This window comes from Mesocricetus auratus, unplaced genomic scaffold (assembly GCF_017639785.1).
Source record: "Mesocricetus auratus isolate SY011 unplaced genomic scaffold, BCM_Maur_2.0 Super-Scaffold_15014, whole genome shotgun sequence".
NCBI lineage: Eukaryota > Metazoa > Chordata > Mammalia > Rodentia > Cricetidae > Mesocricetus > Mesocricetus auratus.
The window spans coordinates 20,156,595-20,173,122 of record NW_024429186.1 but is presented as its reverse complement, the minus strand read 5'-3'; the positions used below and the strand labels follow the sequence as shown (position 1 = coordinate 20,173,122).

Sequence of the window (16,528 nt, the reverse complement as noted above, 5' to 3'; positions counted from 1 at the left end):
TGGAACTTAAAGGAATTATTTCTAAACAAGTTGTTAATGTTTCAATATGAAATGTCCTCCCATAGGCCAGCTAACTGGTCTCCTGGTGGCGTTGTTTGGGGAAGGTTGTATAAGAGTTTTTGGACATAGGACCTTGCTGGCAAACATAGAGTCACAGGGCAGGCCTTATGGGTTACAGCCTGGTCCAGTCCCAGCCTAAGCCCTTTTTTCTTCATGTAGTAAGACATGGACAAGCAGCCTCACACTCCCATTAACCTCACCATGCCTTCCCCACCATGATGGACTGAACCAGAGCAAATCCTTCCTCTTCCATTTCCTCTTGGGAGATATTTGGTCCCAGTGATGAGAAATGTAAACTCCAAACCCTTTTTCCTAAATGGAATTATCTGGTTAGATGAACAACTCGGCTGTCCTTTTCGTTGTGTTATGTTTGGGAGGGTGAGGCCATTTGTAAACAGAGTGAATGTGTTCGGTACAAATAATTGACTCCTTGGGTTGAGCATCCTACTAATATGTGACAACTGATCGGCTGGGGACAAATATATAAAATGCTCTTTAAGCTAGAAGGACAGGTTACCTAGTAACCACCAAATGAGTGAGTTCTCGTCATAGGGACTTCTTCTCTAATTGGATGAAAAGGTTTGAAGACCACAGCTGTGAAGAAACGAAGATGGATGACTGTGGCAATTCTCAGCAGACCTGCTGTCTGAAATCTTGGCAGCCTCGGCCAAAAGGTCATAGAGCAAATGACTCTTTCACTGGTAACAAGAATCCAGTCAAGCTGCCCATGGAAACACAATGTTGTGCTCTTTTCAAACACAGGAAAAATAAAAGTGAACTGCGGAAATAAGCATATTAAAAGGTGTAGAGAGGGATGGGGAGAGGGCTCAGCAGTTAGAAGCATCAGCTACTTTCTGGGTTTGAACCTCAGCACCTACATTGTGGCTCTTATTCATCTGTAAATCTAGTTTCAGGGAACCCAACATCATCCCCTTCTGGCCTCTGCAGGTACTGCACATATGTGGTGCTCAGGCATACACATAAAATTAAAATAAATCTTTTTTAAAAGTGCAGTGGAAACATTGTGGTCTAGCAATGGGTGATGGCTTAGATCTTTAATCCCATCGCTCAGAAGGGAGGGCCCCAAAACATCAAGAGCCAGAAGTCAGTTTAGAGAAACTTTGTCTCAAAACAAACAAACAAAAAACAAGGGCTGGGATATCTTAGCAAGAGAGTGCTTGCATGTCTAGAAAACATAAGTCCCAGAAGTATAAATGTTCAATTACCCAGCACCATAAAAAGAAATAAAACCCAATGAGGTTTTATAGCTCCTGAAATGGTCAGGGACAAGATTCTGTTTATGTTCAGGGATCAGTGTCCTATTGCTTAAGAGAATTCAGAATGATCACTTGCAGTCAGTAGGCCTTATTATCACTCTGTCTTGTATACCTGTATTCCCATTAGACACATATTACTTCACAGAGAATTATAGGCATTCCTATTCTCTCTTGCTTTAAACAATAAAATTAAGAAAAATCAAATTATAGGTTGACAATGATGAAGATTGTTTTTATCCTCTGAGGACTTTTAGATAATAGCATAAATTTCCCTGCCCTTGAGAAAGAACTTGTTCTGCATTTATAACTGAAACAGCCCCACCCCAGAGTCATCTCTTGCAGTGTTGGCGACTTACAATCCCTGGATAAGATTTGCAAGTTAATATTGCTTGCACATGGCTCATTTTTCTCACAGGGATGGAGTTTAAACCTTTCCTAAAGGTCCCTCTAGTGACAAGCAGAGAATGAATCCATTTCAGATCAACACTGATGCATTTCAAACTTACATCTTCTCTTAGCTTTTAAATGAATACATTGAGTGAGATATGGCTAAAGCAAATTGTAGCTCAGATTCTCAAGTGTTGGCCAGTCACCAAAAACTCTGTATAGAACTGAGGCCACACAAAGTGTTCACACATCTTTGAATTCTATGAATTTCTACTTGATCCTGTTGGATAACTCAAAAATATCCCATATTTTTTTTCTTTTTTCGTCTTTTAGGAACTTCAAGATTAAGATCTGTTAGTAGGAAGACAGGAGAGATGGTTCAGTGGCTAAGAGCACTGGCCACTCTTCCAGAGGACCTGGGTTCAAGTCCCAGCACCCACATGGCAGCTACCTAAAACTCACAACTACTTAAAACTCCAGTCCCTGGGGACCTGACACCTTTTGGCTCCCATGGGCACCAGGCATGCGTACTGTGCACAGAGAGTCAGGCAAAATACCCATACACGTCAAAAAACAATAAAACTAAACAACAAAAGTATGCATTCATGATCAAGAGAGATGGCTCAGCAGGCAAAGTCACTTGCTACCAAACCCGATGTCCTCTACAGTGGAAGGAGAAAACTGCCCCTGTAACAGACACACATGCCATGATATGTGTACACCAACCTACATACATGCATACACACCTAAATAAATACAATGCAATTTAAAGTATAAAATTATTATAACAATATTTTATAATAACCAATAAACATAAAGGTAAAGCCTTGATCTCCTGTGTCTTTTTCTGCATTCATTGGAGAATTTTCACCGATGTTTCCAGGCATGGTCAGAGGGAGAAGAACCATTTCCAGGAGGCTTCTTTCCTGTGAAACTAAGGGCTATCTACAAAGAATAAATTAAATGAACAATAACAAAGCATTTAAGATATAATGAACATAAATTACATGTTTATTAGGTGGAGTAGTACAGATTATTTACATATAGTTTATTCATTGTATCTCACCATCCCAATCATTCAGTAAGAGAAGTCTAATTAAACCATTAAAAAAAAAGAGAAGAGAGGGCTGGAGAGTTGGCTCAGCAGTTAGGAGTATGTGCTGCTCTTGCAGAGGGTCTGAGTTCAATCCCAGCATCCATATGTTTGTTCATAACTGTCTGTAACTCAGTTCTAGAAGAGTCAAGTCCTCATCTGGACTATGAGGTATGCGCATGCACGCGCGCACGCACACACACACACACAAATAAATAATAAAAATTAAAAGTCACATTCTTAGTAAATAGAACTAAAAAGATAAAAAGTAGCCTAAAATGATATCAAGTACAATATCAATATTAAATTGAAAACAATTAGGAATGCAGAGGCAGGCAAATCTCTGAGTTTGAGGCCAATCTGGTCTACAGAGCAAGTTCCAGGGCAGACTGCAAAACAATACAGAGAAACCCTATCTGGAAAAACAAAAAAATAAAAATAAAAATAAGAAAACAATTATAATGCCAAAATTAAACAAAAATATTTCAATTATTTGGGAGCATCTTTTCAATTCACACACACAAAGAAATCAAACCATTGGCCTTTACCTGAAAATTCACTTGAGAGGATAATATATTTCTTTCAAAACCAGAGATGCACCAATTTCTGAATGTACTGAAGTAATTTTTAAACATGAAGTCATGCTGATACAGCCAGAAAAAAATCTTCACAATGATGCCTCCTCCCCAAGGTCAATGCAACAGGTACTCATCCCAGTGTAAAGGTGTTCTTGGGAGCTTAACCCCGTAATAAGTTCCTATTAGCTGTGTACCTGTGGCCAAGACTTGGACTGTCCCTGAGTAAAGGTAGTCTCTTGTTCACATACACAGAGCAAAAGTCAAGCATAAATTAAATTTCACTTACTGTAATATGCTCACTGCAAAACCGGAAATCAATAGACCCTGTTGCACACTCATTCTTGAAAGATAGGGCACAACACACTGCTTAAAAGAAAACAACACATTGAGAAAGGCCACAGAGAAGTCACACGCCAGGCAGTGATGACTACAGGACCCTCTCCACTCTCCTGTCCTCCCTCAACCGGGAAGCCTCTTCCCCACTCCAAAACAGAATATACCTTCTCTTTTATTGAAAATATATTTTTCCCATACAATACACTCTGATTACACTTTCTCCTCCCAGTTCCTCCTCCCCTCCCCTCCCATCTGGATCCATAGTCTTTCTGTCTCTCACCAGAAAACAATCATCTAAGGAATAATAATAAAATACAATAAGACAAATCAGAAACAAATGAGAGTAATAAAAAACAATCAAAAAAAGAGCCAAAGGGAAAGCCCAAGAAACATACATAGATGCAGAGACACACATGTTTGCAGACACAGGAACCTCATTTTAAAAACACAGAAATGGAAGCCATAATACATATGCTAAGGACCTAAACAGAGCATTTTTATCCACAAGTCTGCTTTGATATGGGGAGCTGGCGTCTCCTTCTAGCAAACCAAACAATTTTGTTGCCTTCTTCCTCAGTTTGCTCCTTAAATTCAGCTCTAGTTAAATATACCAAATGCTTCCTGAGAACCAATTATGCATCATGTAAGCAATGCGGATTTTTACATTGCTAATGGTGTCATAAATGCCTTAGGGGTCTCAGAATTGTAAGTTAATGTGTAGGAATAAAAGTTTCTGCTTTCTGCATAATATTCAATTCTATCTTTTAAATTTTGGCATTTTATTTTTAGCTAAGAGGTGTGTGTGGGGGGGTGTGGGTGTCTATGTATGGGTGTGCACACACCAGTGCAGGTACCATTGGAGGCCAAAGGTTTCAGATCCTCCAAAGCTGGAATCACAGGTAGTTGTGAGTTACCCGATGTGGTAGCTGTGAACCGAACTTGGGTCCTCTGCAAGAGCAGAAGGTCGTCTTTGTCCCCTTACTCTGCATCATCCTAAACTTCGTTGGAGATACAGAATCATCACATTTTAAGCCCAATTTTCTCTCCTCCCTATGTCTTAGAGAACCGCTGTCCCAGACATTGTTACAACTGGGATTCTGGGTTTTATTTTCCTCCCTTGTTGTTATAGGATTTCTGCTTTACTTCCCTTAAGCCTCGCTCTCTTTATGTTTTGCTCTTCTGAGACAGAAGTCTTAGAAGAGAAAATTGACATCTGTACAATACCACATTTCCTTGGTCAGCCACTGTCCATGCAATATGTGTACCTGCACAACTTCCCAGCATTCCTTTTGTTTACATAAACAGGGACTTGAGGCTTAACCAAGCTTAAAATTTAACTCATGACCAACTCTGTAGTTTGTCCTAATTGGGTTTCTATTGCTATGCTAGAACGCCATGACCAAAAGCAACTTGGGGATAAAATGGTTTGTTTCATCTTACAACTTACAGTCCATCATGAAGGGAAATCAGGACAGGAATTCAAGGCAGGAACCTACAGACTGGCCATGCAAGAACACTACTTATAGGTGTGATCCTCATGGCTTGCTCAGTTTACTTCTCTACACAACCCAGAACCACCTGCCCAGGAAGAGCACTGTCCACAGTGGGCTTGGCTCCCACGCTCAATCATGAATCATGAAAATGCATGCAGGGTAGTCTGATGGAGGCATTGTCTCAGTTGACCTCTTCCTGTCATCCCACCCCTTAAAGTCCATTCTCACAAATGGTCTCCAGACTTCAACTTGAACGAATTAGCAAACTCACTAAGTTCTTTAGTGGCATTAGCATACCTTCTCACGGACCACAATTTCATTCTCAACGCTGGGGTCTGCTTAACCTAACCATCAAGATAGGTCTAGAGGCAATGACAGGTGGCTCCTGAGGGACAGCAGCACTGTTCTCTCTGACATCTCCTTTAGATGAAGTCATCACCGGCTCTGCAAAGGAGGCAGAATCAAATCCCCTGGGCAAGGGACAGAGGCAGCAACAGTGAAGAGGGTAGGAAAAGGGGGAGGGTGCATCCTCTGCTAAGGGTTAGGAGGATTTCCTCAGGTGCAGTGGGGCCATCAGAATCCGGGAAGTCAGCATCTTCCGCCTCCTCAGGGTCCTCTCACCCAGTGCCATCCCAAGTCACGGGATTCCACTTCCAGTCAGTGCCTCACTTTAACTGTTGACGCACTTTGAGGCTGGGAAATTCTTTCACATTGTGAGTCAGCTAATAATATAATGACTGCTTGTGTTTGGTCTGCAACTTGAACTCTAAGGCTGCTGGAGAAAGGATTCTCTTCCAGGGCACACTTAGAAACTTTGAGATTGTCTATAAGCATCTTGGAGCTGGTCAATTTTATCACTCACCTTATCTTGTTTCTTTTCTTTTCTAAAATTGTCCAAAGAAGTCAGCAGCAGCATTTTTCTTACTTTTCCACAAAAGCTCATAGACTTTTACACAGCTATTACATTCTTTACAGCGCACAGAGGTGAATTGAGAGCACCAAATGCATGTGTCTTGGTGAGTTCTTGAAACGGTTCACATCACGGACTGTTAGTTTTCCCCCATGCTACCAGAAGAGTCGTAAATGACCTCAGGTTTCACCCAGCTGGAGAGCTACCCCCAGTTACCACCAGGACCACTAGAGAAACTCATGCCTACATTTCTGTTCCTCCAGGACCACTCCTTATACCACAGTTTGTATCAATCAAGGTTGTCTAGAGGAACAGAACCAACGGGGTGAGTGTGTGTGTGTGTGTGTGTGTGTGTGTCTGTCTGTCTGTCTGTCTGTCTGTGTCTGTGAATGTATTATTAAGCTTACATTGAAATAGCAAAAAACTGCTGAATTACAGCTGAGGGGCTGAGAATTTGGTAGTTTCTGTATCCTTGGGTGGCTCAGTGGTCAGGGTAATCCACAGTGATTCTCACTAGGGAGGCTGGCAAATTCAATTGATGCTCAGTCCCCAAGGCTAGGCACCTCAGTGGTCCCCACCTCCTGTCAAAACTGAAAAATTCCTGGAGAGCTGCTGGCCCTTCAAAACTGCTTCTGACATGGAAGGATCCAACCACACAGCAACAGGTCAGCATGAGGAAGGCCAAGACACCAAGATATCTATCTTCCTTTTCTGCCAGGACCATCAAATCTGCACTGCTGCCAGAAGGAAGCACCCACAGTCAGAGTGGGTCTTCCAAATCATTTAAGGCAAACAGGACAATCTCCACATTGTAACTTGTGGCAAGTTACCATTAAAACCAACCATAATATAAAGAAGCTCAAAGTTCAGCAAATCTGGCTCGGAATTCAGCATGTTTTTTGTTTGTTTGTTTAATGATAACAGAGGTTCTCAGACGGGATATAGTTTCCTCCCCAGGCAACTTTTGGCAATACCTAGTGAGATTTTTGGTTGTTAGGAGTTTGGTTGCAGTGAGTGGGTTGTTGTTTGTTTTCAAGTGGGTAGAGTTCAGGAATGCTGCTATGCGATCACACAACAAAGACTTACCCATTCTGCCTAAAAGTTCAAGAATGGGTTACTGAGAAAGCCAGAGTGCAGATGCTCTCTGCACTCCCTCCACCCCACTCTGATCTTACTTCCAAAGATTCACAACTAACTACTGCAAAAATAAACAACTTGCAGAGCCTCGAACAGACCTTCTTCTCACAGCCTTCTTCCATTTAAAATGAAACGGGATTTGTAGCTTTGAGATAAAGGGACAGTGAGGACAGGAGGTGAGGGACACAGTATGCAGAAAGGGAATTCAAACTAATGCTTACAAACCAAGATACGGGCTGCTGGAGACCACTCCCTCCCTCGTCAAGAGCGCTTGCTCTGAAAGTTTGAGGCCCTGAGTTCGAATCCCCGGCACCCAAGTAAAAAGTGGGCGTGATGACTGAAACAGATGCGACTCGCCTCCCTGACATCATCTCACTCTGGGTGTCGGGCAGAGCCACGGATTGGCACCAGAACCCCTTCTCTAGCCCGCTGCCTTCCCGCTGTAACCAGGAGAGCCTAGGCCAGCGGGCGGGGCGGGGCGGGGCCTGGGAGCGCGCGTCCCTGTGGTGTGACGTCATAATCTGCCGCCGCCGAGCCGGCCCTTAGGCCCTTAGCAACCAGCCTGGCGACCGTCTCTGTGGCGCTGCCGCCCCCGCGGATTAGTCTTTCCAAACCTCCACTGCGGGGGCCGGCTTGGCCCGAGCAAGAACCGAAGGGACACAGAGCGTCCCCTCAAAGGCTGCAGGAGAACTAAACATGGATGGCAGCCGGAGAGGTAAGGGGCTGCGCGGGTCCAGGCCGCGCCCTGGCCTTTCGGGTGGCCTGCCAGCTCCTTCTCCAGTGTCGCAGGGTGATGACCGGAGCTGGACAGGCCCGGGGCCCAGGGGGAGGCCCCGCTTACGCCTCTCATTGACCTATTGCCTGGCGGTGAGTTTGTCGTCCTGACATCCGTCCTCTGACTTCGGGATCCTGCAGCCTGTATCACCTCGGGATCCTCTAGGCACAAGTCCAAGCCTGGTCTTTGAAGGCCGACCTGTTTCACAGAGACGAACCTCAGGTTCCCCATCTTGATTGTAGAGGGAAAATACCCATGCCACGGAGTCCTTGGGGATTAAGTGCAGATAAAACGTAGCAAGCTCCTGGCGCATTCCAAGTACTTAGTGTACATGAAGTCCCCCAGTCCCTCCCTCCAGAACTGACTGACCTAGATCTGGTAATAGTTCAGTTGCTCCAACGCGAGGAGCTGGGGTACCTCGTTTGTAATAAACTTCCATGTGGCTTGTTGGTGGACTGAATGTTTAATAGCACAAGACTACCCATAATCACAGTGTACACCTATTTGCCTTGATTGATATTCTGAGTCAAGTGGAAATTGTGAAATAGTTGGTGACCCCTACCCATGAGTTTTTACAAATCAGCCCAACCGAAGTTGAAGCTCCACAGCCTAAGCAAGTATTCTTTCTTGGGACTTAAAGGGTACCTTTGAATGGATCTGCTAATGGTTTCTTGAATTAAGTCTTACTTTCAACTTGCATGCACCTTTATTTTACAATAATTGGTCAAAATAAGTGTTATGCTTGGTGTAGAAGGTCAGACACTATACCAACCTAAGTTCTAGAAAAAGCAAACCAAAATGCTCAGTATGGTCTTCAGAAATGGTTACAAAACAAGCTTTAATTCTTTACTGTGGTCTGCCCATAACCAAACACCTGTTTAGTATACACACACAAATAATGTTAAGTAGGTTTTATTCATATTTTGAAATCAATAGAAGAAAAGATTATAAATAATTCCCCAGTGTCACAATAGGTGACAGGACAAGCTTTGAACCCAGACTAAGAATGTAAAAACCCTTGAGTTAATTCTTTTACTTGCATAGTATGGGTGGGGGCATTTGTATAGTAATAGATTTAGTAAGTTTGAGCCATTTAATTTTAAATGAGGTGACAAATGTGCACGGGTTTATACTTTATACCTTACCCAAGTGGCTTTATTTTTAGCCCGTAATATATAATATCATTGTTTCTAGTTTTGAACTTATAAAATAAATATTATATTCAATAAATACCTGGGCTAGTTTTCATATGGTATAAGTAACTATGATTGTCATTAATTATAAACTATTTATAAGTAACCATTCATTTAGCCAAAGCTTAAATGCTTAATTTTCATTGAAGGTAAATGTCTTAGGTTTCATTAGTTCCTTCAGCTGTTTGAAAACATAACATACTAAGGATACCTGGGGGGGAAAGTTCCTCACTTGCTGCAGTAGTCACATTCTTTTGTAGGGTCAACCCTCAGAGTGGTGATGAAGCAGAAAGCACCAGCTTGAAAAACAATAGGTCTTGTTTCTAGTCTTCGATACTAACTAATGAGGCACTCTTCTGCCAGTTACTTTACGTTCCCAAGCCTTAGTTGTTTGTAAAATGGGGAGCTAGACTTAATAATCTATAAGGCTTTGTTTCTGACGTCTGATGGGAGGAAGGAGAAAGGAGAAAATTAAGAATATTGGTCCACCATCCATTGTATTATCAGCAACCTGTGCTGGAAAAGCAAGAGGAGACAACCTGTTAGGACAGTTAGCTGAAAAATAGACTAGGAAAGATTTCTTAATCTGCTGCTCCCCTGGAGGTACATTTATAAGTGACCTATTCCTAAATTTCCAACAATTTTGGTAAAATACTAATACACCATTTTTTTCCTCCATGAGTTTTCTTCCAGTTGTCAGTAAAATCAGATTTTATAGGAAACAGAGCTGAAGAATTTCACTGTTCTGTAAGACCATCAAGCCCCTGCTCCAAGTTTTAGTCTTAGTTTAGAGAATGCTCTTCTTGTTCTGGGCATTTGATGTGAGACTGCTTTTGGATCATCCTAGGTCCCATCGGGATATCGAAACTACCCAGGGTGATTTAAAGGAGGAGTATGAAGAATTGTTAAATAGGCATAATATACATTTGCTACAGTGTTACCTAACATATTTTCACTGGGGAAAAAAAGAAAAGTATACCCCAATTGTGGGGCAGCGCCTGAGAGAGGGCCCAGATAAAATGCTCATCTTTTCCTTTTTTCCGTTCCATGAGTTTTAACATGATACTTATCTGTTAGGAATATTAGAAACCAATAAAGAAATAACCCTGGTTTGATCCTCCTCACCACCACACCAATAAAAGCTGCCTGGGGGATACAGTATTTGTGTTCTGCACACTAGTTACATTAACACTGAAACTATACTTTTTTTAAGTTTTTTTAAAGATTTATTTATTATGTATACAGTGTTCTTTCTGCATGTATGCCTACTTGCCAAAAGAGAGCATTTTAGATGGTTGTGAGCCACCATGTGGGAATTGAACTCATGCCTCTGGCTTCCCAGGACAGTGGAGCATATGCTCCAAGAGTACACATACACACATTTTTAGTCCTCACAGGCATGACCAGGCTAATGTGATCCAGGCACTCTCTCATTGAGACCTTTCACAGGTAATTGTAGGTTGTGTCAGGTTGACAATTGAAACTATCAGTTAATGAACTTTTGAAGTTCATTGATTCAGCTAGGGTGGTTTGTCAAAGTGTCAAGGAGCCGGCTACCTGTGCTCATACCTAGCTGCCCCAAGGCTGGAGTTACAAGCATGTGCTGCCGTGCCTGGCTTTTTACACAGATTCCATAGTCAGGTCTGGTACTTCTGTGACGGCCACTTTATCCTCTGAGCCATCTCCACAGCCCTGTCTTATTTTCCCTAAAAAAAAATAAAAGATTCAATCAATGGTCTTTGAATTTTTGCTGTTTGAGATATTATTTCTGGTAGTAATGTGACTTGCAGTTTTTTTTGTTTTGTATTGTTTTTGAAACATGGTCTCGTTATGTAGCCCTGGCTGGATTCGAACTCTATGTAGACCCAGCTGTCCTAAAATTCATAGAGATCTGCCTGCCTCTGCTTCCCAACTGCTGGAATTAAAGGCATGTGCTACCATGCCTAGCTGAATAAAAGTTTTAACAACTTTGTTTAAAATTGAAAACTTTTAAAAAATATTCTATGTTGGGGTTTTTTTGTGTGTGTGAAAGTTGTATTTCACATGTCCTAATTCGTGGTTTTTATTGTTGTTGAAAGTCAGAGCAACCTCTGTCCTCCCCAGATACAGTCCACCATGCCTATTTACAGGACACTTGAGCACCAAGAGCAATGGTAAGTGAGCTACTTAAAACTGTGGCTTCGTTGAAAGACTCACTGTTTTCTGTGCTGGGAAATCACACGGCCTGATGAAACAGTTCTCTTAATGGACATTTGTGCTTCACATTAATAACTAGGATTAAATGTTGTAGGTATTCTTTAGACACATTTAGGGGGTTACGATTTTGAACTCTTACTGTGCCATGAACGTGGACTTAGCTGCCTCCTGCTTCCCACCCTGCTACGGTCGGGGCTATTTTTGCCAGCACAGGGTCTTATTTAAGGCATGTAAATGTCTTGTAAATGATTATCAAGTGATAAAGACACAAGCCCTAAAGAAAAGCTGTATAGAGAAAACTTGAATATATTATCTTAGCTAATGTTTATGGGTTGCTGAACCCCTATGTCCCATGTTGCTTTTACATTTTAAAGTCTTCAGAGTAAAATTGTAATGACAACTCTAAAATAATTTTTGCAATTATAAGTTGAAAGTCTTTGGCATGGGTTTTAGGAAAACCAGCTTGAAACTATTGTTTTTATTTCCACTCTTTCATACTGTCCCGTCTAAGTATGAAGAAATGATGAAATGTTCAATTATTTCATTTTGTTTCTTTGTACCACAATGCATTCACAGAAAGAGCTATGAAACTTATTTTTAAGAAACAAACAAACAAAACCTTTGAAGCAATGTCGGTGGCACAAGCTTGTAATACCAATATCTGGAAGACTGAGGTAGGGGGATAGCAATGGCTTGTCTGGGCTACAGAGTGAGGTCAGGGCCATTCTGGGAACTTGAGACCCTTTGTCAAAAAGAATAAAAATAAGAATAAAAGAGTACTGGGGATATAGTTCACAGTTCTGTACCTTAGTTCCCACTTCTAAAATGGTGATAATCGTAGCTAGAAAAGTTTTTACTGGAAGAGAGGGTGGAACAGTGCATGGCAGGTGCCCCTCTAGCATTGTCTTCCATATTAACATGCCTATATTATGCAGTATCTCCTAAAAGGATTGGTTCTGAATTATTAAAGGGTAGATCTAGGAGGGAAATCTTAAATTTCAATGTAGAAAAGTCCCCTGTTTTGCAAGCCCTAAATCCTATCTCACTGTTGAATTTTTTAAGCATATGCTTATAAGACTTCTCAAAATCTTTTCAGGGTCTGGAGAGATAGATATCTCAGTGGACAAATAAATAAGGCACTTTCTGTGCAAATTTGAGAGTTGGACCCCCAAAGCCCATATAAATGCATGGTAGGAGTGGCAGCCTGCCTGCCTGCCTGCCTAGGGAGACAGAGATGGGATGTCCAGAGCAGCTGGCTAGTTAGACTAGCCTTATCAGCCAGTCTGGCCTCAAATGAAAAATCCTATCTCTATGAATGAGATGGAGAGTGATCAAGAATGAGTCCTGACATCTGCACACATGCACACACTCTCACCCTTGCATACAAACATGTACCCACACACATGTGGATGTGCATATACATCACACATATACACATGCAGAAAAAGTGTTTTTAATGTTTAAAAACATGTCTGCATAGTACTTGATACTTCTAATTGGTGCTTAATGCTTCTAAGAGTTCCTTTAAACAATTTGAGTGAAGGTGGAAAAGTTAAACAGTGAAGATTTTATGCGCCTGTACTTGAAGCAGACTGTGGCTCGTTTCCAGTCTAAAGTCAGAGATTCACCTCTCAGAGCAGAATCTTTGTATAGTCTTGTGGTTTGGGATTTGTTTGTTTTTCCAAGTTCAGTGGTTTGTTCATAGCCAAGCAAGTGACTAAAGATTTTATAGAATAAAAAGATAAAAAATCAATAGCAATCAATAATATTAATGGTAGATTGAAATTATCAATCAATAGATTATATTCTAGATTATTTTGATAGATATTTTAGACTCTCTTTTCCAAATTCTCAAGCCTGTAAAACTTAATTCTTGAAAAGGTTTGAACCCAGGTGATGAGTTGCTAATCAGTGTTCGCAGGGCAAGACGAGGGCTGGATACAGCACCATGCACGGGGAGTGCTTTCAGCCTCTTCCTGTGAACTCCAGAACTTGACTAATAATGACTTGAGTAACTTGTGTACCTTGTGATGTTATAGTAAGTTTCAATATGTAATGATTAAATATGTTTTAATTTTTAGCTTTTTGCACTGATTCCTCTTCTCTCAGACTAACCACACTCCAGCTGGTCAAGAATCACATGACTGTTCACTATAATAAAATCCTTTCAGCCAAAGGTAAAAATGTGCAAATTTGAATTTCTGTGTCAGTTTACACACCAGCTTTACTTCTCACTATGACAAACCTGTGACAAAAATTAATACATTATCTCAAAGAGGATTTGTGCATAAACTGAGATGCCAATTAGTGATTATATGTATTGTATTCAGGTGTGTGTGTGTGTGTGTGTGTGTGTGTGTGTGTGTGTGTGTGTGTGTGTGTGTGTGAAGCAGCTAGAGGTCAACCTTAGGTGTAATTTTTGAGAGCTATCTATTTTTTCAGAGAGGGTCTCTCACTGAGACCTTGGATTTGTCATTTTAAGGCTAGACCAGCTAGCAAGCAAGCCTTAGAGATCCTCTGGTTTCTGCCCTCCCAGGGCTGGAGTACAGAAGTGTGCTGCCACCCCTGCTTTTTCTGTGAATGCTGGAGTCCTTGGGTCCTGAGGCCCTTGTGCTTTCATAACAATCACATGAGTGACTGTGCTATATTCCTAGGTCCCTCTCTGTTTACATTTTTATACTTTTTAAAGATTAAATTAGAAACAATCTTGTTTTACATGTCAATCCCAGTTCCCTCTCCTTCTCCTCCTTCCCTGTCCCCCCCATACATTTTTTAAAAAGCAAGATCTCAGGATAAAGCCCAGGCTGGCCTGACCTCATGCCCCTGCCCAGCTAGATGCTTATCTTAATATAATTTTATGACCTGCTTTTTTACTTAGGAAGTTATGCAAAGATGATTTTGGCTGCTATTTTTTCTTTTATTGTTGATTTTATTAAGATATACTTTTTTGGTTTTTGTTTTGTTTTGTTTTTGTTTTTATTTTTGTTTTTTGAAAGAGACATGTGTAACAGCTCTGGCTGTCCTGGAACTCAATTTGTAGACCAGGCTGATCTTGAACTCACAGAGATTCACCTGCCCCTGCCTCCTGAGTGTTGAGATTAAAGGCATGTGCCACCACTGCCCAGCCAGAGATAACTTACATAGGATAAAATGCACTACATACAAGTATACAAAGAAGTATTTTGAAAGTGTGTGTGCGCGTGTGTGTCCACTATATATTGTGTGTCACAATAAACCAGAGATCATTTAACTATGCATGGATTTTGGTCTTCCTGTCACCTGTTCTTGTTCAGTTCATGAGCAGAGATTGATGTGTATATTTCAAATTGCTGCTTAAAAAAGGAAACATTTTTGTAGCATTTGAAAATAGTATGAAATTTGAATTTACTGTCCATGGCACAATCATATTCATTGTTTTCATACTGTCTATGGCAGCCTTTGCACTGAAATACAGAGCCAATGAGTTGTGGCCAGCTGTGTCACAAAGCTAAAGTACCCTCTGCCCCACAATAACAGTGTGCTGATCCCAGTATGGGACATTTCCCAAAAACTCTGCATCAGTCCCTTCCCCTCAAGTCTCTGAAGCTACTGATCTTGCTGGCTTTTCCTATAGTTTTGTCTTTTCTAGAATTTCATGTTAATAGAATAATACATATTTATACTTTCGGTCTAACTTCTTTCAGTGTGCACAATGCTTTGAGGCATCCGTGTTGTGTTTATCAATATTTTTTCTTACTTTTGTGTGTGTGTGTGTGTGTGTGTGTGTGTGTGTATAGAGGACAGAGGATATCCTCAGATGTCACTCTTCCGTATTTTTGAAGCAGTCTTTCCCTGGCTTCAAGCTCACCCCTTAGGGTAGGCTGACTGGCCAGCAAGCCCTGAGGGGCCACTTTCCCCAGCACCAGGATTCTTAGAACCCGCCACCGTGCCTGACTTTTTTACTTGTGTGGTGGGGATAGAACTCAGGTCCTGTACTTGCATAACAAGTACTTTACTAACTGAGCTGTCTCCCTAGCCCTTACTGTATTTAGTTTTCTTTATAAATTATGTCCTAACTGTGTTGCATGCCTTTAATCCCAACACTCAGGAGGCAGAGGAAGGCAGATCTCAGAGTTCTAGACCAGCCTGGTCTACATAGTGAGTTCTAGGACAATTAGGGCTATATAAAGGGACCTTGTATCAAAATAACCAAAACAAAAGTTTTTAAAGTATTCCATTTAATGATCGATTGATTGATGATTAGTTGATTGATTAATGACTTGGTGACTATCTGTGTTGTTTTGGCTCACTCTGAGCTATGGGAAATTAAATTACTGTAAGAGTTCACATACAGTTGTGAGTATAAGTTTCTATTTCACATGAGTACCTTTATTTGCTGTATACATTTAGCTCTGATAGAACCCTCTCCAGAGTGACTGCTGGCGTGTGTTTCCTGTGCTGATGCATCCTCACCAACGCTTGCTGCCAGTGTAGAGTAGAATCTCTTCTTTGTGAATATTTGCAAGTTTAAATATAAACTATTGTAATGTCACTAGTTTTTTTTCTTACTAACTTTACCTAATGTTTACTTACCTTTTTTGTGACATGGGCTCTCACTGTGTAGTTTCATAAACTGAAGTTTAAATGTTTAGGTTATGTTTTAGATAATTGAGGAAAATAGCATGGCACAGAATTAAAATCATGTAAAATTGAGTTCAATTTTCAGATATTTTAGAATTTGTATTTTAGTAACATGTTTAAGACTAATCTTTGGGTTTTCTAAATTTGTTTTCTTCTAGAAGCTTTCTATTTTTAGCTCTTCCATTTAAGTCTGTGGCCCATTTTGAGTGTTCATATAGTATGACAAAAAGGTTATTGGTTTTTACCTACTCGTATATAAAATTTCTGTTATCAATTACTGAAGAGATTATTCTTTCCCTGTTGAAATGCCTTGGCATCATTTGACAAGATGCATAAATCTGTCTTGAGATTTAATTGTTGATCTGCTTATCTTCATGTCTGCCTTTCTATGCACACCAACCTGCTTTGTGTTCTGTTTCACTGAAGTAAGTGTTGAAATAGCGAGTATAAATGCACCATTTTGCTCTTTACTT

General features: G+C 40.9%; 1 protein-coding gene and 1 long non-coding RNA gene across 12 annotated transcripts in view; one reads left to right on the top strand and one right to left on the bottom strand.

Annotated features, from left to right (window-relative positions):
- Positions 1-2,549: 2,549 nt before the first annotated feature.
- Positions 2,550-6,844, bottom strand: LOC121139458. Its single transcript, XR_005876414.1, has 4 exons — positions 6,087-6,844; positions 5,522-5,668; positions 3,682-3,761; positions 2,550-2,669 (listed from the first exon to the last, which is right to left on the bottom strand). It is a non-coding gene; the product is annotated as an uncharacterized LOC121139458 (long non-coding RNA).
- A 961-nt stretch (positions 6,845-7,805) lies between these two features.
- Spata7 (spermatogenesis associated 7) overlaps positions 7,806-16,528 on the top strand; it is a 30,929-nt gene continuing 22,206 nt past the window's right edge. The window contains exons 1-3 of one of the 11 annotated variants that reach the window (XM_040742656.1): positions 7,806-7,986; positions 11,343-11,392; positions 13,545-13,612. In XM_040742656.1, the coding sequence (XP_040598590.1) occupies positions 13,576-13,612 (37 nt within the window). In that variant the 5' untranslated portion in view covers positions 7,806-7,986; positions 11,343-11,392; positions 13,545-13,575. Of the gene's footprint in view, positions 7,987-8,029; positions 8,139-11,317; positions 11,393-13,516; positions 13,613-16,528 lie in introns of those variants that run through there. The other 10 variants (XM_021226217.2, XM_021226218.2, XM_040742654.1 and 7 more) reach the window with 10 other exon arrangements.